At 46.1% G+C, this 27,571-nt stretch overlaps 1 protein-coding gene across 2 annotated transcripts in view; it reads left to right on the top strand.

Moving 5' to 3' along the window:
• The window catches only part of DDX43 (DEAD-box helicase 43), a 73,323-nt gene extending 50,146 nt beyond the window's left edge, over positions 1 to 23,177 (top strand). For both annotated transcript variants that reach the window (XM_075923770.2, XM_075923771.2), the window contains exons 15-17: positions 4,355 to 4,442; positions 18,009 to 18,142; positions 22,652 to 23,177. In XM_075923770.2, coding sequence (XP_075779885.2) covers positions 4,355 to 4,442; positions 18,009 to 18,122 — 202 coding nt within the window. In that variant the 3' untranslated portion in view covers positions 18,123 to 18,142; positions 22,652 to 23,177. The remainder of the gene's footprint in view (positions 1 to 4,354; positions 4,443 to 18,008; positions 18,143 to 22,651) is intronic.
• Positions 23,178 to 27,571: the final 4,394 nt, after the last annotated feature.

Here is a 27,571-nt window from a genome sequence, read left to right on the forward strand (position 1 = left end):
GCTCACATGGGCAACCTCATGGTTCAGAGACGTTGGTCGACACAAGAGATGCTACTGCATATCAAGGCGCTCGAATTAAGAGCGGTACGACATGCTTGCAAACATTTCCAAGCCCACATTCAGAATACAACGACCAGGATTTTAACGGACAATATGGCGACTATGTTTTATATCAACAAACAAGGAGGTGCCCGATCCCGTTCTCTTTGCGCAGAGAGCACTCGTCTATGGAATTGGTGTATCGCCAACAACACCGTTCTCACAGCATCCTACCTTCCAGGCATCGACAATTTAATAGCAGACTCTCTCAGCAGACGTTTTCCTCATGACCACGAATGGGAGGTACGCACGGACGTACTGACTCGTGTCTTCGATCGATGGGGATTTCCAACAATAGATTTGTTCGCGACAGAACTCAATTCGAAATGTCCCGCTTATTGCTCGAGAGCCGGAATAGGACGCCACTCCCTGGGAGATGCCTTTCTTCTCCACTGGGGCACATCGCTACTATACGCCTTTCCCCCGGTAGTGTTAATTCCCAGGGTTCTGGAAAAGATCAACATGGACAAAGCCCGGGTGATCCTTCTAGCACCGTCATGGGCTCGTCAGCCCTGGTTCTCAGTGCTCCACCAGATGTCAGTGAGAGCGCCGTCTGCTCTGCCTCCTCTTCCGAATCTGTTGACCCAGGACAATGGAGCCCTCAGACACCCGAGACCCGAAGTTCTACACCTCACCGCATGGATGCTTGCTGGTTCACCGACTTCGAACAATCATGTTCTCAGCGAGTCAAGGAGGTGCTGATGCATAGTCGAAAGGAGTCCACACGAACCACTTATGCGGCTAAGTGGTCGAAGTTCCAAGCATGGTGTACGGACAACAATATGGACTCTCGTTTTGCAACCCTACCCTGTATATTAGAATACCTCCTGCAGTTACATGACAAGGGCCTGGCTCTTGCATCTCTACGAGTGCACTTGGCAGCAATTAATGCCTTCCACCACAGGGATGGCGATTTTTCCTTGTTCGCGCACCCTACTACAAAAAGATTTCTGAAGAGGCTCTCGAACCTTCACCCCCCGCGAAGGCCTCCTCCTCCCTTATGGAATTTGGATTTAGTCCTTCAAACTCTGACTCGTCCCCCTTTCGAGCCCCTAGCTACAGTGTCATTGCACCTACTTACTATCAAACTAGTATTCCTCCTAGCCATTACGTCGGCTCGCAGGGTGAGTGAGATAGCAGCTTTTATGGCCTCACCGCCCTATACAGTCTTTTCGAAGGAATCGGTGACACTGAGGGCCCATCCGGCGTTTATTCCAAAGGTTTCCTCTGACTTCCACATAAACGAACCGGTGGTTTTACCATGTTTCTTCCCGAAACCCCACTCCTCATCACAAGCGGCACAGCTGCATACGCTGGATGTGAGAAGATCCTTAGCGTTTTACATTGACAGAACACGGGATTTTAGGAAAACAGACCGTTTACTACTATCATTAGCGCGTCAGTCAAAAGGGCAACCACTAACTTCTCAGCGTATCTCGAAACTAATAGTTTCATGTATATCCATGTGCCATTCATTACGGGGGAAGCCTCTCCCTTCTCTTCCAAAAGCTCATTCAACTAGGGCAGTTGCTACTACTACAGCCTTCCTCAGTGGAGTGTCCTTTCGTGACATTTGCAGAGCGGCAACATGGTCGTCTAATGTGACTTTTATGAAGCACTACGCTATAGTCGATCAGTTTGCTTCAGATGTTTCTGTGGCTACGACAGTTCTACACCGTGCTGGTAGTCTTGATTCCGGAGCGCCTTGATTCTGTTCCGTGTACTGCTCCGGAGTCACCTAGAGTGGAGCACCCACTGGGCCACTCGAAGAAGAAAAAGTTAGTCACCCTGTGAAGTAACGATTGTTCTTCGAGATGTGCCCCGTGGGTGCTCCACGACCCGCCCGTCCTCCCCGCTCCGGAGTTTTTCTCTCTTAATTTGTCTTTCAGATGAGCGGGTGAGAGGAACTGACGGTTGCCGGCTCGCGCGCGGCTGATCAAAGGCACGAATGCTACCCTGCTGAACCACGCATGCGCGAGCCGGCGGAGCACGGCTATGAAAAGTCTCCGAGCCGCGGCGCCGGGACGGGACCCGACACCTAGAGTGGAGCACCCACGGGGCACATCTCGAAGAACAATCGTTACTTCACAGGGTGAGTAACTTCTTTTTTCTTGGATTTCATTCTGGGGGGTTCATTTTAATGTACAGGTTTGTTCTTACAGATATGGAATATACATTTATTTTGTATCTCTTTATATGTGGAAATTGCATTGCTTTAAAGCTATTGATGCATATGCCTATAGTACTTCGGTGTCAGAAAAGTCATTTTACTATGTAAACTTTATTCTTTTAACGTAGTATTAAGCAGATTGAAAACTGACTGTTCAGACTTGAATATTAGATGTTCATACTACAAATTTCATAAATGAAGTTCTCCAACAATAAGAGGAGGTAAAAAAAAGTTTGAAAGTGATCAATGTGTCTTGCAGCACAGTCCAGTAGATGAGACATGGGCTAGGACCAGACTTCTGATTTCAGTTTTGCCATTCAGTTGCTCTTCAACTGAAGTTGCACTTAACCTCTGTGCCTCCATTTTCCCATTTGTAAAATGGGAATGATCTACCCCATTATGTAGAGTACTGTGAGATCTATAGATGAAACTCTTAAGTGGTTAGTAAAAGAGTGTTTAGGGAACATTTAATGCAGAACTATTGCTATTAAGTCATAGAAGTATGATCTTATTGCAAATTTTACTTATGGACAAGGCATAAGAATGTAAAACATCTGCCTAATGTGGATGGGATGCAAGAGTCAGCTCTTTGAATGTATATATGTTTCTGATGCTATCTGAAGATATTTAAAAATCTAAAAGATAGAAAAATTGTTCAGCAGCAGATTGCCAGATCTTATGCATAGCTGCAGACTTTTTAAAAAAAACTATACCAATCTATTGCAGTTGCTATGAAGCTACAAAACATTTTCCAGAGTCTATAGATGAAACAAAGGGAAACCCAGTCTCTTCCTAGCCCAGACAGTGTGACAGTAAATGTTTCCCTTGAAAACTTATGCACAAAAAATCCATTCTGTGGGGAAAAGCCATACTGGAAAGACACACAAACATTGGGCCAAATTCTGAAAACCAATAATTAGCTACACAAGAAGGCACCAATCACTGGTTGTGCCTTAGAGCTATTGTAAATTGCTCAGACATTGTCTGTTATCTGTTTTGGCTTCAGGGCCAGTAGAAAGGATACACCATAAAATATAAAAGTACAGGAAACTCTCTCCATTCATGGTGGATGCATCCTGGCACCACCATGAATGGCAAAATTCATGAATACTGGGATCTGCAGCTCACAGCCCCTGTGGTGAGCTTCCCACAGCTTCCAAACTCACCGTGGGAGAGGGCCAGAGCCGCAGAGAACTTACCAAGGGGCTGGGCCCTCCAGGCCAGGATACACCCACATATATGCGGAACCACAAATAGCGATTCTACAAGTTGCGAGATTCTCATATAATAGCTCTGACTAGGGCAGGAAAGAGGCAGGATTGTTGTACTACTGTTTATGGATTCATTACCATGTTTTCCCCCTGTGATTGTTTCCCCGGTAGATTATTCCTGCTTCTGACTGGAGTAATTTGTTAGGAGAAGGGAATAGATCATTTCACACCAGACAGAATAAAAATACATAGGCAGCTGTTGCAATGTATGAAGTTACTTAACTTGTGGAACCATTATGTGCTTTTCTGAGTTTGGTTTATCGTGTTCGGTGTTCAGTTTTCCTAGAAGGCTTCAAATTAGTGTTAATTAGTGATGTACTAATTGCTAACTTGTTTCAAAGTGGTTGATTAATTTCCATATTTAGAAATTAATTTATTTTTTTATAAAACTAATTTAATGACCAATTCTAAAGATGTTAACAGAGTAGCAATAAATCAGTTTACATAAAGGCCATATCACTGAGGAGGAGTCTAGCCTTTTCCACTAGTTCTGTTAATAAGAACTTAATTTACAAATTGCAAAGTTATGTCTGAAATCTCAATACTTCGAGCTTCTGACTTTCTCCTGTCCTTGCATACATTTAGCTTCTTATGCCCTTTTTTCTAAGTTAGCTGAAGTTCTGCACTTTGTTTCTAAACAGACATTTAATCTCCTTCAAAATAGGTTGGCATCAGATACCCTTTTTTTCTTCTGCTATAGGTACAGCAGTATCTTCTAAAGTCAGTTCTGTTGCCATTCAAGTATATACAGGTAGGAAATGTCCAGCAACATGTTTTTTTCCTCTTAAGGAGTAACAATGTATTTTTCTCTCAGACGCACAGGGGAGGCAGTAACACTTGTCACTAGGAATGACTGGAGGATTGCTTCTGAACTGATCAACATTCTGGAAAGAGCAAATCAAGTAAGTGTATATACCTTAGCAGGGAAAGATGAATGTACCTTTCAATTGTTTAAATGTGACTAAATCCATTGTTGAAGTTCTTGTCCATACATAATCCACTCTTGTTATACATGTGCTTGTCTTTTGGCCAGCAGAATCTACTGGTACCGTTTATTATACACATTCAATGTACCTCTGCCCAGTCCACAGGCTTAAAGTTGAAGTAGGTTCAGCCTCCTCTAATTTCTTTCTTATTCCTTGCAACTGTGAAATGAAACTTTGGCAATATCCACATCTCAATGCTATTTTCCTTGTAGATACTTCTGTGTGTGCAAGGATTCGGACTGAAGTACATTGAGGAGTGATAGATATAGTTATTTTTCTTATTCAAGGGGAAATATTTTCCAGTGGTATGGACTAATTCTCTACCATCTTAAAGTACTCAAACTGTATTACAATACACTAAGCACAGCTGGGGTATTTAAAAAAAAAAAACATCCTTCCATGGGAATTCGGTCCTTCTGTGGCTGCTGCTTCTTCATTACCAAGTAAGACCATGGATTCTTCAGCTCCCTCTCAACCAATTACCAAATTGTCAGGACTTGATCCACCATACACAAAGTTGAATAGAAACTCCTGTGAAGGTGGGACAAGAGCGCTTCAGCAAGCTGTTAGATCTACTCCCATGTCTAGTCCGCAGGGGTGGTCTATATGTGAAGCCTGGTTGGAACTGCCAGAGGATATCTGGGAGACTCAAGCATCCGTTTCACTGACATCTGAGAAGTCAAATAAACTGTATTAGGTATTTGTAGGTGGAAGATAGTACCCATAATACTTGACGTATTGGGTTCAGTTTGTGGTCATGGTGGCCAATGAGGAAAATAAGAAAGTAGAAACCAAAAATTACATGAAAAGACAGGAGGCCAAAGTGTCTCAAATTACTGATCAGTTAGCCTGCAATTAAAAAAATGCTATTAGCCCTTTGTTAGTAAGATAGAATTACTTGAACTGATGCACTGTCTTAGACTTTGCTAATAACTCTCTTCAGGAGAACAAGAAAGAGGGACATTTGATTGTCATCTTTCCAGGCCCCTTTTGATGCATCCAGTACCACAGCTAGATACATGGCAACTTCTGTCTAGGTCTTCAAAATTGTGTGGTTGGAGATGTGCAGACAACCATTTGAAGATCTCTTCAGAGACTCTGAATTCATCATCACAAATGCAGATGGTGCTCTGCATTGTAAAATCCCAGCATGGTTTCCTAGCAGCAGGTGTGTATACTCCTATCAGCTGAAGAAAACAGTGAAGGAGGCAGCCTTATACCACACATAGGCCAGGGCAGGATTTTGTTTTCAAGCAGAAATTCTTGGAACCTTGAAGGAATACAGGCAGTCCCCGGGTTACGTACAAGATAGGGACTGTAGGTTTGTTCTTAAGTTGAATCTGTATGTAAGTCGGAACTGGCGTCCAGATTCAGCCCGCTGCTGAAACTGACCGCCAGTTCTGACTTACATACAGATTCAACTTAAGAATCCCAAGCTTCCCCAAGTCAGCTGCTGCTGAAACTGATCAGCAGCTGATTCCAGGAAGCCTGGGGCAGAGCAACTCTGCCTCGGGCTTCCTGTAGTCAGCGCTGATCAGTTTCAGCAGCAGCTGACTTGGGGACGCCTGGGGCAGAGCAGCTGGGGTGCTGCTGGGTTGCTCCAGTAGCACCGCTCCTCGGCGCTACTGGACCAACCCAGCAGCACACCAGCTGCTCTGCCCCAGGCGTCCTGATTCAGCCACTGCTGAAACTGACCAGCAGCGGCTGAATCAGGACCTGGGGCAGAGCAGCTGGGGTGCTGCCGGGTTGGTCCAGTAGTGCCCAGAGGGCGCTGCAGGACCAATCGGCAGCGCCCCAGCTGCTCTGCTCCAGGGTCCAAAACAAAAGCCTGGTCTGCTGGGGGGGGGGGGGGGCACACTAGCCGCGCCCCCCCCCCCCCCCAGCAGACCAGGGATACGGGAGCAGAGCCGCAGTGGCAGCGGGGTGCCGCGCCTCTGAGGCTTTGCTCTGGCAAAGCCTCAGAGGCGCGGGACCCCCCCGCGGCTGCGGCTTCAGTCCCGGTGCCTGTGGTCTGCTGGGGACGGTCCCCAGCAGACCACAGGCACCGCGACTGAAGCGGCAGCAGCGGGCGGGTTCCCCCGCTTCTGAGACTTTGCTTTGGCAAAGCCTCAGAAGCGGGGGAACCCGCTGCGGCTTCAGTCCCCGTGCCTGTGGTCTGCTGGAGACGGTCTCCAGCAGACCAGGGGCCCCGGAGCAGCTTACGAACGGGGCTTTCTCGCCCCGGAGTTCGCAGGTAGCAATCCGCTACCTCGACCTCCGGGGCGAGAAAGCCCCGTTCGTAAGTGCGGATCCGACATAAGTCGGATCCGTGTAAGTCGGGGACTTCCTGTATTCCAGAAAAGGAGTCTTTCAGCCTCTTTATATCCTGAACCTGATCTTTGTCCTTCATATGAAGATAGAGGGCATTACAGTTCAGCCATAATCTTGGACAGACCATCATCTGACTGAGGCCATAGTTAGAGACTACGAGACAGCATCCAGGCAAGAAAGACAAATGATCCTGATTTGACCACAAAGCCTTATGGACTCCAAATTCTAAAGCAGTGATCCTCCATCTTCTCACTATTGTGCCCCCAGTAAACCCTTATCCATACCCTTCTCGGGAGCTGGGAGCAAGGCCTTGGCGTCTATAGGAAGCACAGACAGGGGTCAGGGACTGAGGTTGCTGCTGACTGAGCCATGGCTGGAAGGGATAGACCGAGGCTGAGTGGGACTGTAGATGGAGAGCAGAAATGGGGCCTAGGGTTATGATTGGGAGGCTAAAGCCAGGGCTGGGAGTGAAGCCATGACTGGGGCCAATGCAGAATTGAGTGGGTTGGCCTGGTCCCCATCATGCACCTTCCAAATAGTCTTTCTCTCCCTTGGGGGCACACTCCACATTTTTGGGACCTCTGTTCTAAAACTTGGTGAGGGGCAACAGCACCCCACCCATAGGATGAGGAACTGAGGATTTGATTAATCATTACTAAGTCTGTGATTTAGTCTCAACAGTCATGGAGTCTGTGACTTTATAGCAGGGGTTTTCAAACTTTGGGTCACAGCTTGTAAAGGTAAGCTGCTAGCGGGCCACAAGACACTTGGTTTACATGAGCATCCACAGGTACAGTCACTGGTAGCTCCCAGTGGCTGAGATTGACCTTTCCTGGCCAATGGGAGCTGCAGGAAGTGGTGGCCTACCTACACCACTTTTCACAGCTCCCATTGGTGGGGAATGGTATACTGTGGTCACTGGGAGCTGCGAGCAGCCATCTGCAGATGCTCAGATTAAAAAAAAAAGTCTCTTGTCCAGCTAGCAGCTTGCCCATACAAGCCCTTCTTTATAGGACCTTAGGAACTGAAGTCAGGGCTGGAAGCAGGACGGTGGTGTTCCCTGTCCTTTGGCTTGCATTGTGAGTTGCAGTTGGGTTGTGTGCCTTTGCCCCACAGCTGGTAGTGAGGGCTGCAGTCAGACATCTACTGATATGGTCCTCAGACTGCACTCCTTGCTGTTGGCCAATGGAACCAAGGATTTACCCCTGTCAGCTGTCAATTTCCCCCATGGAACTTTAGGTTTCATTCCTGCCCCTTACTTAACCTCTACCCCCTACTTCTCTTCTCTCCCCCTCCCCCCCCCCCCCCCCCCCCCCCCCCGGCCCAGTTATTTTCTGTAAAGTCACAAATAGGTCACAGGTTCTCTTGAATTTTGTTTATTACCTGTGACTGTCCATGACTTTTATTAAAAATAACCGTGAAACATTCTGAGCCTTAATTGTTACTATTCTGGTCTCAGCCATTAACACACTGATCCACGCAGCTGTTCATAGGTTTTCAAACACCTTGCACAGGATAAAAAGAAAGGGGCAGAAGCTTGGTGCAAAAGCAAAGGCTGTTTCCAGCAGAGTCAAAAATAACAAATTCTTAAAGCTCGTGTTGAAGCAGTATTACAGACTAAAATAACTTTCCTATTCTCTTCCATTGAGGTTGCCAAACCCTACCCTAACCTGGTAGGTTGCTTCATCAATTCTAAATGCCCACAATCTGTCAGAACCAAGCAACAAGTGTTGCAAAGAATTATCATCTGAATTTCCAAAAAAGCTCTCACACTTAGGAAGCCTTTTCAAACAGCATGGGTCTGTTCTGCCTGTACCCACCAACAGCCCAGACACATTCCCATAGTTCTTCTTCAAGTGGTCCCCGTGGGTGCTCCACTTTAGGGCTATGTCTACACTTGCAGCTTCTTGCACTAATAATATGCAAATGAGGCTAAGCGTGGAATATTGCCGAGCCTCATTTGCATACCTAATGAGCCACCATTTTTTTTCAGAAGAGGCTCTTACACAAGAAGGAGCGTCTACACTGCCTCTTCTTGCACATGAAAAACCCTCTTGCGCAATGCCGTTCTTCCTGAAAAGTAATAGGTGTAACGGCATTGCGCAAGAGGGTTTTTCTTGAGCAAGAAGGGGCAGTGTAGACGCTCCTTCTTGCACAAGAGCCTCTTCTGAAAAAAAAAAAAAGGTGGCTCATTAGGTATGCAAATGAGGCTCGGCGATATTCCACGCTTAGTCTCATTTGCATATTACTAGCGCAAGAAACTGCGAGTGTAGACATAGCCTAGGTGTCAGGCTCGTCCCGGCGCTGCTGATCAGAGGCTTTTCGTAGCTGTAGTCAGCCGAACCGTGCATGCGCAGCAGCTGCCACGCACCATTTCTCCCGTCGCGCAGTCCGGCCCCTCAGCCAGTTCCTCTCAGCCGTCCTGGGTTGCTGACTGAGCTCCGTTGTCTCTCCTCAGAGGCAGCTCCTTTCAACTGAAAAGTTCAGAATTTCATTAGTTTTCTTCAGATTATTGTTAGTTAGTTAGTTATTCATTAGTTAAAACAAAAAAAAGTTAAAGTTAAACTTTAGTTAAGTTTACTAACTTAACTGTTACTGTTACTGTTGCTAATTCTAGTTTCTTATTATGTTTTAATCTGGTTGAACCACGTCAAAATGCCTGGTTCACCGGGGTATAAGAAATGCTCCCAGCGTAAGGACTCCATGCCAGCGTCTGATGGACACGACGCATGCATATGCTGTTTGGGGGAGTCCCATATACCGAACAAGTGTGCCCACTGTTCGAAATTAACGGCCAGGGCACGTAGGGACAGAGACATGAGGCTCAAGCTCATTCTCTTTGACAAGGCTTTACAGCCTTCTGAAACAGCTCAAGAGGACTTCTCTGGAGCACAAGCGGAGGGAGTCACCGCTGAGAGAGTCGACCGTGAAGAAAGGGAAGAAAACCTCCCTGGCATGATCCCTGGACACGGCCCCTCTGACTAAGATCAGTTAGGGTGACCAACTGGGCTTCTCTATAACGACCCGTCAGTCCATGAAAGAAAAATCTGAAAGGCATAAGCCTTTGGTGCACTCCTCTTTGGTGCACACGCCTTCGAGTGCTTTTACGGCTGTGGGGAAGAAAGCTGCTCCTCCAATTCACAAGCCGCCGTCTACACAGGTGCCGGATCTAAGGACCTCGGCACCGACGGTACAACGGCATGGGATGCATGATACGGCACCGAGGCCAGCACCATTCCAATCGACGGCACCGACAGCTCAGTCAGCACTGGGCCACCGAATGCCCACAGCGCTGGATACAGTGCCGAGTGAAAGGCACACTACAGTGCCGAGTGAAAGGCACACTACAGTGCCGGGGGCGGCACCACAAGTTCTTACGAAGCTGAGTGCGGCACCGACAGATCACCGCAATTCGGTTCTACGTAAGACACCGGCAGGAGAGTTAGCCTCCCCGGTTTCATCGGTACGGCACTCTCCAATACTGGTTTTGGACGATGAAGATCAAGCCTCAAAACATTCCTCTGTTGATGAGGCCCGCACCATGCCTTCAGATGTTCCTACAAAGGCTCAGAGGAAATCGGTTCCAAGAAGGGTGTCCCTGTCTCCCTCACCGATGTTTTCCCCGGCACCATCTCCGTCCCCTCCACGGTACCACTCTCCACATGAGCCTCGTTATCAGCGCAGCCCGCGTTCTCCGCACCGGCATTCGGGGCCTCGCTATACTTACGTGTACATGCACCCTCTGCCACATTATGGGATGCCTACTAGTAGATCTCATTCACCAACTCATTCGCCTTTGAGGTCTTACTGCAGTAGATACAGCATTGCCGATTCATCCAGGAGGCCGTCTCCCGACTACTCCTATCGTCATGGGGGGAGAGATTACTTTTCTCTTGATTATACAAGATCTCGCTCTCCTTCCCATTCTTGTTGTTGCCGTGCATCTCTGGATAGACGCCAGTCCCCGCTGGGCTCGCTCTAACAGACAGCCCCATTGCCCAAGATTCCTGTGGCCGCCCCTCCACCTCTTCAGATGTCCGAACCAGAGGAGGGTCAGATTTCGGCCGATAATGCCCCTCCGCACACCATGTCTCCAGCTGACATTTTGTCATCCTCCTCAGACGAGGCTGTCTTTCAAGGGGACACTTCATTCCCGGATGACGGTCGAGAGTTCCAAGATCTCTTTAAATGGGTAGCGCAGACACAGAATGTCCAGCTGGCAGATGTGCAGACCAAGCAATACAGGTTGCTGAAAAATTTACACCCGAGACAGCAGTCAAGAGCAGCACTCCCGATTGATGAGGCCATTCTCGAACCAGCCTCGGAAATCTGGCACACCCTGGATTCCACTCCACCTACATCACAGCGGGCGGAAAAGAGATATTTCGTCCCTTCCAAGGGTTTGGAGTTTCTTTTTACCCACCGCCAGCCAAATTCTTTTGTAGTGGATGCAGCCCTTAACCGTGCTAAGAATCCACAGGTGAAAAACGCAGCAGTAGAGAAAGAGGCCAAAAAAATTAGACATTTTTGGTCGAAAAGTTTATTCTTTGTCCACCCTCCTTCTTCAAATTGCCAATTACGCGGCACTTCTGTCCAACCAGGGGTTCGATAACATCACCAAGTTGGCAGGGCTTTCCCAGAACGCTTCCGAAGTGGACAAGGCCATACGCCGCACCGTAGTACAGGAGGAGTATGCTTGCTCTAGAGCAAGTCTACAGATAGCCATGGATGTTGCGGATATTGCCACAGATCAATAGCTACCGCAATATCCATGCGCAGAGCATCATGGTTGGCTGCTGCGGGCGCCCCTAGGCATTTGCTTGTGTGAATCGAAGACCTTCCTTTTGACAAATTGAAGCTATTCGCGGACAAAACCGATGAAGTGTTACACACTGGCAGGAACTCGCGTACGACCCTACGTACGCTCGGCATGTACATACCACCGTCCCATCGCCGAAGGTACTTCCCATATCAGAGGCGATATGACTTTCAATTCCAAAGACGACAACCTCGTCCTTTTGATCAGACTCGATCTAAACAAAGGCCACAGCGTAGGCGTCCGCAACCATCTAGGGCGACTAACGTACCGGACACAAAACAGCAGGTTTGACTCGCCTGTCGAGGGTGCAGCTTCACCAGTCGTCGTTGCCATCACTGCCGATACCATACCCATCTTTCATCATCACCTTCGGCCTTATTACAATCGTTGGGCCAAAGTAACCACCGACAAATGGGTATGGAAAATATCAGGCTTCACCATCCCCTTTGCGTCTGTACCCCCTACCCATCCACCAACCCCGTCCCTTTTCAGAGATGCTTTTTTGAGACAGGAAGCTCTACGCCTACTTACCATCGGAGCTATAGAGAGGGTCCCAAACGAGTTCAAAGGGAAAGGGTTTTATTCGTGCTACTTCCTGATGCAAAAGAAGACAGGAGGGTGGAGACGGATCCTTGATCTGCATCGGCTCAATCATTATCTGCAGAAAAGACGTTTCAAAATGGTGACTCTTGCCACAATAATCCCATCTCTGAATCACGACGACTGGTTTGCGGCCCTTGACTTGCAGGACGCATATTTTCACATTATGATTCATCCAGCGCACAGACGCTTCCTGTGCTTCGTGATAAACAACGAACATTTCCAGTACAGGGTCCTCCCCTTTCGCCTGGCATCGGCTCCCAGAGTTTTCTCAAAGACTCTAGCAGTCGTCGCTGCATATCTCTGCCGCCAACACGTTCTCATATTACCTTATCTGAACGATTGTCTCATAAAGGCGCCAATGCATCAGGAGACCATGCGAATGATCTCGTTGACCAGAAACACGTTTGATTCTCTGAGCCTCATAATAAATGAACAGAAGTCGACCATTTCCCCATACAAAATATAAAGTTCATAGGGGCGGATCTAGATTCTATCACAACAAGGGCATACTTAGCTATAGACAGGTTTCACTCGATACAAGAACCAGTGAAAGTCCTCAAGACCGCTGTGACTGTATCCGTCCATACCTGCCTTCGTCTTCTGGGCCACATGGCATCCACCACCTTTGTCGTCCCTCATGCCAGGCTTCACTTCAGGGATCTTCAACACTGGTTAGCAAGGGTATACATACCACAAAACCACAGCATTCACAAGACGGTCACTGCAGCCACATGTCTACGATTCCCTGCGTTGGTGGAAGCATACAGGAAACCTCCTCTCAGGAGTCCTGTTCCGTCGTCCTCAGCCCTCCGTGCTCATAACAGCAGATGCCTCTCTCATAGGCTGGGGCACACATATGGACAATGACCGCATTCAGGGCAGGTGGTCCTCCACAGAGAAGACTTATCACATCAATCTCTTGGAGTTACGTGCCACTTTTCTGGCACGCAAGCATTTTCTTTCACGCATACGGCACACCACAATCAGGATATTCACAGACAACATGGCAGCGATGTACTACATGAACAGACATGGAGGTGCCAGATCCTGTTCCCTCTGTGCTGAAGCAGTGCGGTTCTGGAATTGGTGCATAAGGAACGACGTAACCATCACAGCGTCTTACTTACCTGGCATCAGCAATATCGTTGCAGATTCGTTGAGCAGACGATTCCCTGTGGATCATGAGTGGGAGATAAGATCAGACGCGCTACATTACATCTTTTGCAGGTGGGGTATGCCGATGGTAGACCTCTTTGCCACGACACACAATGCCAAGTGTCCCCAGTTCTGTTCCTGAGCGAGGGTGGGAAGAGGTTCTCTGAGTGACGCCCTTCTGACCACTTGGCACAGACCGCTCCTTTACACATTTCCCCCAACAGTCCTAGTCGCAAGGACTCTCAAGAAAATAATGCTCAAGGAGGTGACAGTCATCCTGATAGCCCCGGCATGGACGAGACATGCGTGGTACCCACTCTTGCACAGGATGTCAATATACCCACCATGGACACTCCCTCTTCACACAGACCTGTTATCACAGGAGGAAGGGGTTCTCCTGCATCCCAGACTCGATTCACTCCGCCTCACAGCATGGCTGATAACTGGCTCAAAAATGACGAGCACCTTTGTTCACAACAAGTCAAGACAATTTTGATGAGCAGTAGGAAAGCTTCTACTCGGAAAACTTACCTGGCAAAGTGGCGCAGACTTGCTTTAATGGTGTCGTACTCAAAACGCGCAACCCCTTGTCTCTCCTTTGCGTCAGGTCCTGGATTACGTCCTCCAACTTCACGACTGGCCTCTCCATGTCAACCCTGAAGGTTTGCATAGCAGCTATCAGTGCTTTCCCTGAACCAGTGCAAGGTTCCTCGATTTTTTTTTTTTTTTTCCCCATCAAACCATGAAAAGATTTTTGAAGGAATTGACGAACATGCACCCACCTCGCAGACTGCCTCCACCAATCTGGAGCCTGGATTTGGTGCTGTGCACAGTTGTTCACCCTCCTTTTGAGCCCTTGGCGTCGATATCGCTGCAAATGTTAACAATGAAAGTCGTATTCCTACTAGCGATTACCTCTGCACACAGTCAGCGAGCTGGGGGCGTTAATGGCAAGTCCTCCCTACACATCTTTTTCAAAGGACACAGTGACATTGCACCTACATCCGGCGTTTATCCCTGAAGTTAATTCGTCTTTTCATATCAACAAGTCTATAGTTTAACCTCCTTTTATCCTAAGCCACACACTTCTCCCTCAGAGACCTTGTTACACATGCTTGACGAGCAATGAGCTCTCTCTTTTTACATAGAGAGAACCCGCTCATGGAGACGTACGGACAGGCTGCTCGTGTCGCTAACGCAGCGTTCCAAAGGGAACCCTCTTTCAAGTCAAATGTGTAGCTAGACTTATCACTACTTGCATCACGACATGTCATTCACTCAGGGGAAGGCCACTCGCTTCTCAGCCTATTGCTCATTCCACTAGAGCGGTTGCCACCCCCACCGCTTTTGCCCGAGGCGTCCCTCTCAGCGACGTTTGCCGGGCATCCACCTGGTCCTCTAGCACCTCTTTTGTGCACCGTTACGCTATAGTGCGGTGTTGGGCCTCAGACACGGCGGTAGCATCTGCGGTTCTAGCCTCTGCAGAAAATCATTGACCCAGTGCGCATCTTGACTACTGCTTTGTAGTCACCTAAAGTGGAGCACCCATAGGGGTCTCTCGAAGAAGAAGGGGAAATTACTCACCTTGTGTAGTAACAATCATTCTTCGAGATGTGTCCCCGTGGGTGCTCCACGTCCTTCCCTCCTTCCTGCTCCGGGTCTATTGTTCCTGTCTCGTTACAGATTCTGGATGGCGAGAGGAACTGGCGGAGGGGCCGGACCACACGACGGGAGAAACTGTGCGAATGGCGTGCGGCGGCTGCTGCACATGCGCAGTCCAGCCGACTACAGCTATAAAAAGCCTCCCATCAACGGCGCCGGGACAAGCCCGACACCTAGAGTGGAGCACCCGCAGGGCCACATCTCAAAGAATGATCGTTACTGCACAAGGTGAGTAACTTCCCTTTCAGGAAATGCATTCTTCAAGAAGTTCTAAGAATCCTAGAGAAGTTCACATCCAAGATTTGTGAATTCAACCTCTGCCCTTGAGAGAGTATTTTGAATAGCTGGTACCTCTCTTGACTAAGAGGTAACACATTCAGAGAGAGACTCATTCATTTTTCAAATACACAGTAATCAGACCAACACTGAAAAAACCCCACCCTGGATACTTTAGTCCTTGCCAGCTATTGCCCAGGGTCAGACCTCCCATTCCTGAGCAAGCTCATAGAGAAGCTAACAATGGACCCGGACAAGCTTATTTAACTAAAGCTACTGTTCTAGACACAGCTGTGTGGATTAACGCCGGGTTATGAAACTGAAAATGTTCTTATTGGCACTGGTGGATGATATGCTGCCAGTGGATTGCATTCTCATGTTCCTGGACCTCTCTACAGCATTTGACACTTTTGACAATGAGATACTGCTGTCTCACCTGAGAATCATAGCAGAAGTTCAGGATAATACACTAAAATGGTATGATTCTCATTCAAAACTAGTGATGCACCTCCACAACTAGACTCCTCACTTAAGGGGTTTCACAAGGATCAACTCTCCTGTCTTTTTTAGCATTTGCGTTTTTTTACTAGGTGAACTGGTCATTTGACCTGACTACTAAAGTGCCAGCAATATTCTGTTCTACTTACTTTTTTACAATACAACTATACCACTACAACTAAGATGGCTCAGTGCTTGAATGAAGAATACCTGAATGAAGCTGAACCTGAGCAGAACAGAGAGAATACCGGTGAACAGAAGAAAGTATTTTGAGGAGTTCGTAGTCACTGTGCAGTTATGGTAGTAGGTTCACATTTATAATTGGTCAATTGAGGCTATCCGCCTCCATTTGAGGCTGCCAAATCCTGTTCCAATATTGTAAGTTACTTCATCAATCCTAAATGCCACAGTCTGTCAGAACCAAGCAACAACTGTTGCAAAGAATTATATGAATGTCCAGAAAAGCGCTCACACACTTAGGAAGCCTTCTCAAACAGCATGGATCTGCTCTGCCTGCACCTACCAACCAACAGCCCAGATGGATTCATCCACCAATAACTGAAATCATCCAAAAGAACTGGGAAAATACAGGCAGTTATACAGGCCCTCATTATGTAGTATTCCATAAAAATAAAATTACCTTTAGCTCCCAGCCCATATTTTTGCATGAAGTAATCTTAGATTTTCATTTGAAATAAAGGATTCATTTGTTGGTGAGTTTCCCAACATCATATTCTAACCAGGGAGAAGGTAGAGAAATGACTTTGGATGGCCTCAGTCTTGCTTTGCCTTCATAGAACCAAGTCAGAGTCTCAAAGAGACTCTGTATTTGCATACAGATCAAAAGGCAGGCTGAGATCTCTGGAAACTGATTAGGGCACATTCCAATAAGTTTCAAGCAGCTTCTCTGGCTTCATTGAGAAGTGTACACATTTCAGTAATATGCAGGATGGCTATGTGGAATTGAATCCATACGTAAAAGACATTATTCCCTGGTAGAAAATATCTAGATTGGATGCTACTTCTAGTAGACCGTGCTATAATGATTTTTTATGTAAACTCCCAAGTGCCTGTCTTTCATCAGCTCACTGTTTTGAGCCAAGAGTGGAATATATATGGAAGAGTACTCAAGAGTCACCTTATAGAAACTTGAGTTCTTTGAGGCATGGTGGGGTGTCTCGTGTATTTCACTAGCTGCTCTCCTTCCCCTCTACAATGATGTCTTCTATATCTTATATCACATTTGAAAAGGAAAAATCAACCATTTTATATTTTGAAGGCGTTGGCATGGGATACTTTGATATTAGAACTTTTCCCTTTTTTCTCCCAAAACATTTTTAGTGAAATTGACATGATTTTACAAAGCATTTGCCAGACCTGCATTTTTCTGACAAACTTCCATCAACTATGTGACCATTTTCATTAGTCTAGGACAAAATGTAGAGCTAAGATATTTCTCTATTCTGTAGTTGCATAGAATGAGGCTAATAATGTTCATAAACAACAATATTAAACTGTAGTGGGGGGGGGGGGGTTAAGAACTTGAATTTTTGATCTTTTCATAACCAAAGTTCAGTTATCTGAAGGTCTGGTACTAAGACTTATTTGGATGAAAAATCCTAAGAGAATTTGTCACCTTAAAAACATTTTAAGAACTAAAAATATATAGGTAAGGAACTTGGCTAGTCAAATTGTAGGTGTAAAACTATGGCTGCAGAAATGGAGTATATCACATACAATTCAAGTGGATTATCAAGGGCCCAATTTTAACCTACTTTAATTTTGTCATTTTCTCAAAACTTTTTCTCAATTTAACTCAAAAGGCAGAAGTCTTTGAAATACACTCTAGGATTTTTTTTTAGCTGCAAAGATGTTGTTTTTTCATCTATCTACACTGGAAATACAGTGCCATAACACCAACGAATTTATCGTTTAAGGTACAAAAGACTTTTCTAAATTTTTAGGTGGAAAGATATCTTCCCTTACCTTTGTTTTTCTTGATGTGCTGATCTAGTATTCAGTTGCAAAGTAACAAGTCACAGAATAATAGAAAACATTCTGAATAAATACTTGTTGTTGACTTCACGGGCATATAACTGTATAACGTAAAGAATCACTTAGAATCAACATTCTCCATAACATAGCTTTCTAATTTTCAGCCAGTTCCTGAAGAGCTTATTTCAATGGCAGAAAGATTCAAGCAATTTCAGCTGAAAAAAGAAATCGAAAAGGATTTAGGAAGACCTCGTGGAAAGTTCCGGAAAGGTTTTTAATCCATTTGGAGCTATTTAAAGTAAGTTAACTTTTATAGGAGTAGTGGGATAGTAGTGGAATGGATTTGAATTTAGGGACTGATTTTTAAGTAGGTGTACATTTGTGCATGTGTGTCGTGTATGAATTAATTAGGGACTATTAACTTCTTCTCTGAGTGGCCCTGTGGGTGCTCCACTCTTGGTGTCGGGTCCCGTCCCGGCGCCGCGGTTCAGAGACTTCTCATAGCCGTGCTCCGCCGGACCGCGCATGTGCGGCTTCTCTGAAGTGCAGTTCGTTCCTTTGATCAGCCGCACACGGACTGGCAATCGTCAGTTCCTCTCAACCGCCTCAGGTGGCAGTCAGAGCTTCCTGTGTTCTTCTATGTTTCTTCTCTCAGAAATGATCCTAGTAGATTTTTCATCTGTAAATAGTTAGAAGTTTGACTGTTAGTCGTGTTCCTGTTCTTCTGTTTAAAGAAAAAAAAATTCTCTTCAGAATCCCTGTTATTTTGAAAGCGCTACGGCTAAGTGCTAAAGAACTGAAATTGACAAAGCACAAAGCAGCGAAAGCGGGGATCAAGCAGACATTCAGCCACCCTTACCAGCCCTAACAATGCCTCTTCATGGCTTTCATTTGCAGGAGCACCAAGAGAGCTACAAAGCAAAGTTGAGGATCTGCCTTTTGATAAGCTTAAGCTTTTGCGAAAAACACCGCTGAAGTCCTTCACTAGGGCAGAGATTCCCGCATTGCCCTACGTACACTGGGGATGTACACACCTCCCTTCAGATGTAGGCACTATTATCCTTATCAGCGGAGATATGATTTTAATTTCCCGAGACAACAAATGTGTACTATGGAGAACCAACGCCTTAGGCAACGTCCTCAATGAAAACAACCCCAACAAAACCGTTCGTCCAATCAATCTTCAGCCAAACAGCAGATTTGACTCCTCCATTGAGGATGCAGGCATGCCTTCCACAGTCAACGCGGAAAACAATGATCTCCACCTCTTCCACCATCGGCTGAGACCATACCACCATTATTGGTCCAGCATCACCACAGACAAATGGATACTAGAGGTGATACAGTCCGGTCTCTCCATCCCCTTTCTCTCCATTCCCCCTACCTCACCCCCTACCCCGTCCCTTTTCAGGGACCCCTCTCACGAGCAACTGCTTAGACAAGAAGTTCAGCGTTTGCTCGCAATCGAAGCAATAGAGAGAGTACCCAAACAATTTTGGGGAAAAGGATTTTACTCCCGATATTTTCTCTCACCAAAGAAATTGGGAGGATGGAGACCCATCTTAGATCTTGGAAAGTTAAATCGCCACCTTCGAAAACTTTGATTCAAGATCGTGACTTTAACAACTATTATTCCGTTGTTGAACAATGGAGACTGGCTTGCAGTCCTCCACTTGCAGGACGCTTACTTCCATGTCACTATTCACATGGCACACAAACATTTTCTTCCACTCCAGCTGGGAGACAAACATTTTCAATACCGGGTTTTACCGTTCGGACTAGCGTGTGCCCCCAGGGTTTTCACCAAAACCTTAGCGGTAGTGGCGGCCCGCTTATGCAGGATGGGAGTGACAATATTCCCCTATTTAAACGATTGTCTTGTCAGGAGCTCAACATATATGGAGCCATGTCAAATGGTGCAAACAGTGTCCAATGAGTTTGCATCGCTGGGCCTTCTCATAAATGTAAAAAAATCATCACTGGTTCCGTCTCAAGATCTGATTTTTATAGGTGCACGGCTTGACTCAACCATGGCACGTGCTTACCTACCGACGGAACATTTTGCGGCAATCCAAGACCTTGTGCATACTGTGATGCATGCTCCAACAACTCCCACACGCGTCTGCTTACAACTATTGGGCCACATGGCTGCCTCTACCATCGTAGTGCAGAACGCAAGGTTACATTTTCGTTGCCTCTAGCATTGGTTAGCCACGGTTTACATCCCAGCGAAGCACAGTGTCCACAAACCAGTAGTGGTACCACAGCATATACTATAGTCCCTCTAGTGGTGGACCAAACCGAGCAATCGTCTTACCGGCATCCCCTTTCATCACCCACAACCTACAAGGCAAATAACGACAGATGCTTCCCTTATGGGTCGGGGAGCACACATGAACAATCTGATGATCCAAGGACGCTGGTCGACACAAGAAATGCTATTGGATATCAATGTGCTCAAGTTACAGGCGGTGCGGCATGCTTGCAAGCATTTTCAGTCCCAGATACGGAATACAACTACCAGAATCCTGACGGACAACATTGCAACCATGCTTTATATCAACAGGCAGGGAGGCGCCAGATCCCATTCTCTCTGTGCGGAAAGCGTCCGATTATGGAACTGGTGTATCCACAACAGTACTGTTTTAACAGCATCCTACCTACCGGGTGTCGACAATTCAATAGCAGACTCACTCAGCAGGTGCTCTCCCCATGACCACGAGTGGGAAATCTGCATGGACGTTTTGGGTCAGATATTTGCTCGGTGGGGGTTTCCGACAATAGACTTGTTTGCGACGGAAAGCAATATGAGGTGTCCCGCCTATTGTTCCAGAGGCGGCATAGGATGTCATTCACTAAGAGATGCCTTTCTTCTCCATTGGGGAAGGATGCTGTTGTATGCCTTTCCCCCAGTGGCTCTAATACCCAGGGTTCTTGGGGAAAATCAACATCGAAGGCGCTCGAGTGATTCTTATAGCCAAGGCGTGGGCTCGCCAACCCTGGTACTCGATGCTCCACCAGATGTCGATAAGGGTACCACACCCCCTACCTCTTTTCTCGAATCTCTTGACCCAGGACAATGGATCCCTGAGCCTCTGAGACCCAAGATTCTTCACCTCACGGCATGGGTGCTCGCTGGTTTAGGGATTCTGAACAACTCTGTTTTCAACGGGTCAAACAGGTGTTAATGCACAGTAAGAAGGAATCTACACAAGCGACATATACAGCTAAATGGTCCAGATTCCAGACATGGTGTGCGAACAATAATCTGGATCCTCGCTCTGCAACCTTACCTTGTATATTAGAGTACTTTTACAGCTCTATGACAATGGGCTGGCAATAGCTTCTCTACGGGTGCATTTGGCAGCATTTAATGCTTTCCATCATCCTCTTTATTCGCACATCCTACCACAGAGAGATTCCTGAAGGGGCTCACAAACCTTGGTCCACCTCGGAGACCCCCTCCACCTCCGTGGAATCTGGATCTAGTATTGGAAACTTTGACTCGCCCTCCGTTTGAGCCTCTAGCCACCATTCCATTACACATACTTAGCATCAAACTTTTGTTTCTCCTAGCCCTTACCTCAGCTCGTAGAGTGAGATAGCAGCCTTCATGGCTTCGCCTTCTTATACGTTTTTTCTAAAGGCTCAGTGATGCTGAGATCTCACCCAGCCTTTATTCCAAAGGTCTTCTCCGATTTTCACATCAATGAACCGGAGGTCCTACCATGCTTCTTTCCTAACCCCATGCCTCAGTACAAGAAGCGACATCACACACACTGGATATAAGGAGAGCCTTGGTGTTCTACATTGACAGAACGAAGGACTTTAGGAAAACAGACCGTTTAATATCATTAGCGGACCGTTCAAAAGGGCAACCACTGGCTTAGTGCATTTCGAGACTGATAGTTTCATGCATATCTATGTGTTCTTCTATACGTGGAAAACCTCTGCTGTGCCCTCCTAAGGCCCATTCTACCAGAGCGGTATCTATTACTACGGCCTTTCTTAGAGGAGTTCTATTTTGTGACATTTGCAGGGCAGCAACGTGGTCCTCTAATGTTACCTTTATGAAACATTATGCCATAATTAAGCATTTTGCTTCAGACTCCTCGGTGGCTATGGCAGTACTCAATCGTGGTCATAAACTTTAATTCCTGAGCCCTTGGGCAATTTGGGTACTGCTCCAAAGTCACCAAGAGTGGAGTACCCATGGGGCCACTCGAAGAAGAAGAAGAAAAAGTTACTCACTCTATGAAGTAACGATTGTTCTTCGAGATGTGCCCCGTGGGTGCTCCATGACCCACCCTTCCTCCCCGCTCCGGGATTGTTTCTTTTTCTTTCAGATGAGTGGGTGAGAGGAACTAACGGTTGCTGGTCCACGCATGGCTGATCAAAGGCGCAAACGGCACTTCAGAGAAGCCGCACGTGCGCGGTCCGGCAGAGCACGGCTATGAGAATTCTCTGAACCGCGGCACCGGGATGGGACGGGACCTGACACCAAGAGTGGAGCTCCCCCGGGGCATATCTCAAAGAACAATCGTTACTTCACAGGTAACTTCTTCTTTTTGAAAATCTGTTTCTCCTTACATTGTATATTAAGACCCCACCATCAATTTTTCTTTATTCCACACTTGGGCGGGGGAGGGGGGGGAAACAGTATAGGTCAAAGTTAGTAATTGTGGTGGCAATTTTTAAAAATTGTAAAGATGCTGGAGAAATTAAGATTTTGCTTTTAATTTGACAAACTGCAGACATTTTTTATATACAAATAATTTAAAACTTAACTTCTCCCTTATATTTTCAGGGAATCAGATTGGTGCATACAACCAATACTTCTCAACTTTGTTTCAAAATAACTTACATGCTCTTGACGTGTTGTGCCACCATATATGCTAGTGGAGTGCAATATATCTCTGGTTGGGACAGATAAAGCATGGTATACTGATGGATATCTTCTTTCATTCTTGTAAAATTAAACATATTCCTACAATAACAGCTGAACACATCTCTGAACTATTATTTCATTGAGTGTCCTACTGAGTGGATGGACACCTAACAAAATAACAGTTTGCAAATTTTTATAGGGCCTGAATCTTTTTTTTTTCTAATAAAGTTACATGCTTTCTATTTTGATTCTTGTGGGCCTCTTACTTTCCTTTACATTAAGTGTATATACTTTGGATAAAAACCTGATTCCTCTAAAGTCAATGGCAAAACTTCCAAACTCAAAACAAAATTTCAATTTTCCTATTTATTTTGATGTCTATGAAAAGAAAATAAAGGAACATAGTTATGCACACCACTGAAATTTTCAAGTGCTGTAAAATATTTGCATTTGCTAAATAAAAAATTCAAAATGTAATAGCTTTTCAACTGGCTGTATCTTTCCTATGTGCTCTTGTTTCATGAAGTATCTTCAGGAAAAAAGGATCAAGTTCAATCGTCAGTACTCGAGTATTCAACAAAATACCTCAAGATGAACAAAAGTAACAAATGAAAGAAAATCAGGACTATGATTTTAGTTTTTGCAAGTTACTATGAAGTATTGCCTCTTCAGAATAAATATAGAGGCCACTTATGATTATCTGTAAATACATATGGAGATACTCAGCAGTGAGGGAGAAGAGCAATTTAAGCTAAAGGACAAAGTTGGCACAAGAACAAATGGGTACATAAGAACATCCTGGTTCAGACCAAAGGTCCATCTAGCCCAGTATTCTGTCAATGCCAGATGTCCCAGAGGGAGTGCAGGGAATCTTCAAACAATTCCTCTCCCATCACCCATTCCCAGCCTCTGACAGAGGCTAGGGACACCATTCCTACCCATCCTGGCTAATAGCCATTGATGGACCTAATCTCCATGCAATTATCTAGTTTTTTCTTGAACCTTGCTAAAGTCTTGCTCTTCACAAACTCCTCTGGCAAGGAGTTCCACAGGCCACCATATGCTGCGTGGTTTTGTTTGTTTTAAACCTGCTACCTATTAATTTCATTTGGTGACTCCTAGTTCTTACATTATGGGAATAAGTAAATAACTTTTCCTTATTCACTTTTCTATACTAGTCATGATTTTATTGACCTCTATCATATCCCCCCTTAGTCTCCTCTTTTTTTAAGATGAAAAGTACCAGTCTTTTAATCTCTTCATATAGGATCCATTCCAAACCCCTAATCATTTTCATTGCCTTTTTCTGAACCTTTTCCAATGCCAATATATCTTTTTTTGAGATCAGACAACCACATCTGCATGCAATAATCAAGATGTGGGCATACCATGTTTTTATATAGAGGCAATAAGATATTTTCTGTCTTATTCTCTATCCCTTTTTTAATGATTCCTAATATTGTTTGCTTTTTTGATTGCTGCTGCACATTAAGTGGCTGTTTTCAGAGAACTGTCCACAATGACTCCAAGATCTCTCTTCTGAGTAGTTGTAGCTAAACTAGTCCCCGTCATATTGTATGTATAGTTGGGATTATTTTTTTCAATGTGCATTACTTTACATTTACCATGTGATGAAGTGGGTTGCCCCTACAAAAGCTTATGATACCATCTACATGTCTTGTTAGTCTTTAAGGTGCTACTAGACTATTTGTTGTTTTTTAACTTTTTCCCATCAGAGACTCACTCAGATACCCCTCTGATGCTTTTTTACCTTTACCAACATTACATTTAATTTGCCATTTTGTTGCCCAATCACTTACTTTGGTGAGATCTTTTTGAAGCTCTTCAGTTTGCTTTGGTCTTAACTATCTTGTACAGTTTAGTATCATCTGCAAATGTTTCCACCTCACTGTTTACTCCTTTCTCCAGATCATTGAGTACAAACTGGTCATGGATAAAAATAGGTTGGAAATTAGGTTTCCAACCATCAAAGGAATGAGGTATAGAAACAGTTTTCTAATAAGAGTAGAAGGAAAACAACCTAGCTAGTTTTAAGAAAGAGTGTAGTGGTGAGGGGGTTGGACTCAGTGATCCACAAGGACCTTTAAATTCTTGTGTCCTATAATCCCTGTGTATGTGGCTATAAAATATGTATACCTCCTTCGTATAGCCCTGTTTGTGGGTTGCAAATGCAGAAGCCACATGGATACATACAGCGTGCAATGAAACTGTATTCCAAATATATAAAGTAGCTATAATGACTGTAGTACTGTGATAACACTGGCATTGCTAACTGCTTTTTGTCACTAACTTGCTGTTACTTGTGTAGGGTGGGGCTGAATTTCTGCTTGCTATCAGCCAGCTAAAAGGAGAGCGCTGCACTGGGAGTGGGTGTGCTCACTCCAATTGTTTAGTTAATTATCTTGCAGAGCTGTTAATTGTTGCTATGTAAATACAGCTCATGCCAGGAGGGTGAAGGAATCCGAGGTGTGGCTATGTAAATCCAATTTAGCCAGCCCTGATGGAGGATCAGTGTTGGAATGGAATGTGGTGTATTGTAACTAATTTGGGGCTGTTGTGGGAGTCTTAAGTCATGCTACCCCTAAATGTGGGAACTGTAAAATATGACACCAGTGCTTACAGGAGAGACCCCATCATTGTAAGAGGTCTCAGAGGAACAAACCTCCCCCCTGTCAGAGTTTAGTGAACTGAGTTGGGGGGGGGGGGGGCGGAGGGCTTGAGTCAGCCTGCTTCATGCCTGCCAGATGTGAGCTGTAAGACTGGCTCAACCTGCCCCTTTCCCCCTGGTTTTAAGGACAAACCTAAAGCAGACTTCATGAGGAGTCTTTTTGCTAGTCCAGTGGAAGCTGGAATCTTTGGCCATCCTAGATGGTGGATAGAGTTGAAATCATTAAGAGCTGAAATCAATGGTTTGGCCGGAAGCCAGAGCCATTGCAGCCAGTGGAGCAGCTGGTGGGAATGACTGGCAGGAGCAGCGGCAGGTGGCCAGCAGGAGCGGCGGCCGGTAGGAGCAGCACAAAGGTGGCATAGCCTCAGGCTCAAGGAGTAGAGTCGTCAGGGTCTGCACTGACTAGACAGAGCCGTAAGTGGGGCGTTTGATGTGGGGTACAGAGAAAGTTTGGGTAATTGAACAGAATACTTACCTTGTTGAACTGGGGAGCCTGAGAGGCAAAAGACATTGCTCAATCCTTTTGAGCTGGGAAAGTTACTCATAGGGGAGGGGGCTATGAACTCTGTGGTATTTTCCCAAGATCATGCCATGTGACCCCCCCCCCCCTCTCTCTCATTAAAAGTTTCTTTTTGACACACAGACTCTGTGCTTGCGAGTGGGGAAGCATTGCCTCTCGGAGGCACCCGGGGTGTGTGAATTTCCCAGGCTACTGGGTGCGGGCTCGAGCTCGTTCTGTGAAAGATGGACCCCTAGATATTGAACCCGGCCCTGGTTGCTGCCAGGCCTACCCAGTGGAAGGGTTACATTTGTATTCATCAGTTCTATCAGAATTGACATGCATTCTTCCATTTTCTGACTTCAAACCAAAGATGTTAAAATATGGTTATCAATTCATATAGATTAGTCAATAGGACCACTCTGCAGAGCCTCAGTGGGGGTATCTCCAGGAGCCGGCTCAAGCTGGGACTAAACAGTCCCAGCTTGTGCCAGCTCCAGGAGCCACCCGCACTACAGCTCTGCATTTTAAATGTATTAAGAGCTGCCAAGCTCTTGCTACCTTTAAAATGCAGAGGCGCAGTGATCAGCACGAGCCAGGACGGCTTGGTCCTGGCTTGCACTGAGTCCAGCAGTCCCTGTTCGTAGTGGACAGGGCTGGCCGTGGGCAGAGGCTGCTCTGGCAGCAGTCCATGTCCACAGCCAGCTCTGGCTGCCATGAACAGGGGCTGCTTGGCGGCAGCAGACCCTGTCTGCAGTGGGGCCCAGCTCCCCACTGGGACCCCTGCAAACAGGGGCTGCTTCGCAGCTCTCTCTCCTATTCCCCCAACTGCCTCTGATAGAGGAACCGGGGTGGGGAGGAACAGATGGCACCCTTGTCACGGTGCTACAGGGATCCAGCTTTTAAGCTGGCTCCCCACAGCACTGGCTCCTGTTTCCTTCCCCTTGCTGCCTTTTCATAGGGTCCGTGGGGGGAGGGCACCACAGGGAGCACAGGGCCAGTGGGGACTGAAGCAGTCGCCGCTGGCCCCATGTTCCCATTGCAGCGCTTCAGCCTTTGAAATATACAAGAGCCCCACAAGGGCATCGTTTCCCCACTGCGCCCCTGCCCCCTCACCGAAAGGCAGTTCTGGGGGGAGCTGGCTCCCCCCAGCAAGGGCTCCTGCTCCACCCCCACTTACTGTCTCTTTCTAGCAAGGCGGGGTGTGGGGAACTAGTTGGGTTACTACTTGACTATCCAATAAGCATAAGCGACTGGTCGCTTATATCCCTTCCTCAAACAGTATTTCCACCAACTCCATATATATTTATACTTAATATTTATAATTGTTCTTGCAAATTGCTGTGGAAACACAAATCCGTGGAGCATCTCTGAAAATACATAGAAAAAGGCTGTTAGTTGGGGGGTCTAAGTCAGTAACTGCTTCTGTCAGCCACTGATGATTGTCCTTCACAGGAAGGCTGTCTTAGTAATCTCTTCTGTTTATACTGGTGCAGCTTAATTGACTTCAGGACTGCACCAGTGTAGCCAGGAGCATAATATGGCCATTTGTCTGTAAATGTTTGTCATTTTTCTACATCAAATCCTTATTTTGTTTTTATTACTGAATCACTGCTGCCTTAGAATCAGAGAGCTTATTTACACTATGTGG

The sequence above is a fragment of the Pelodiscus sinensis genome, chromosome 3, assembly GCF_052426305.1.
Source record: "Pelodiscus sinensis isolate ZL-2025 chromosome 3, ASM5242630v1, whole genome shotgun sequence".
Taxonomy (NCBI): domain Eukaryota; kingdom Metazoa; phylum Chordata; order Testudines; family Trionychidae; genus Pelodiscus; species Pelodiscus sinensis.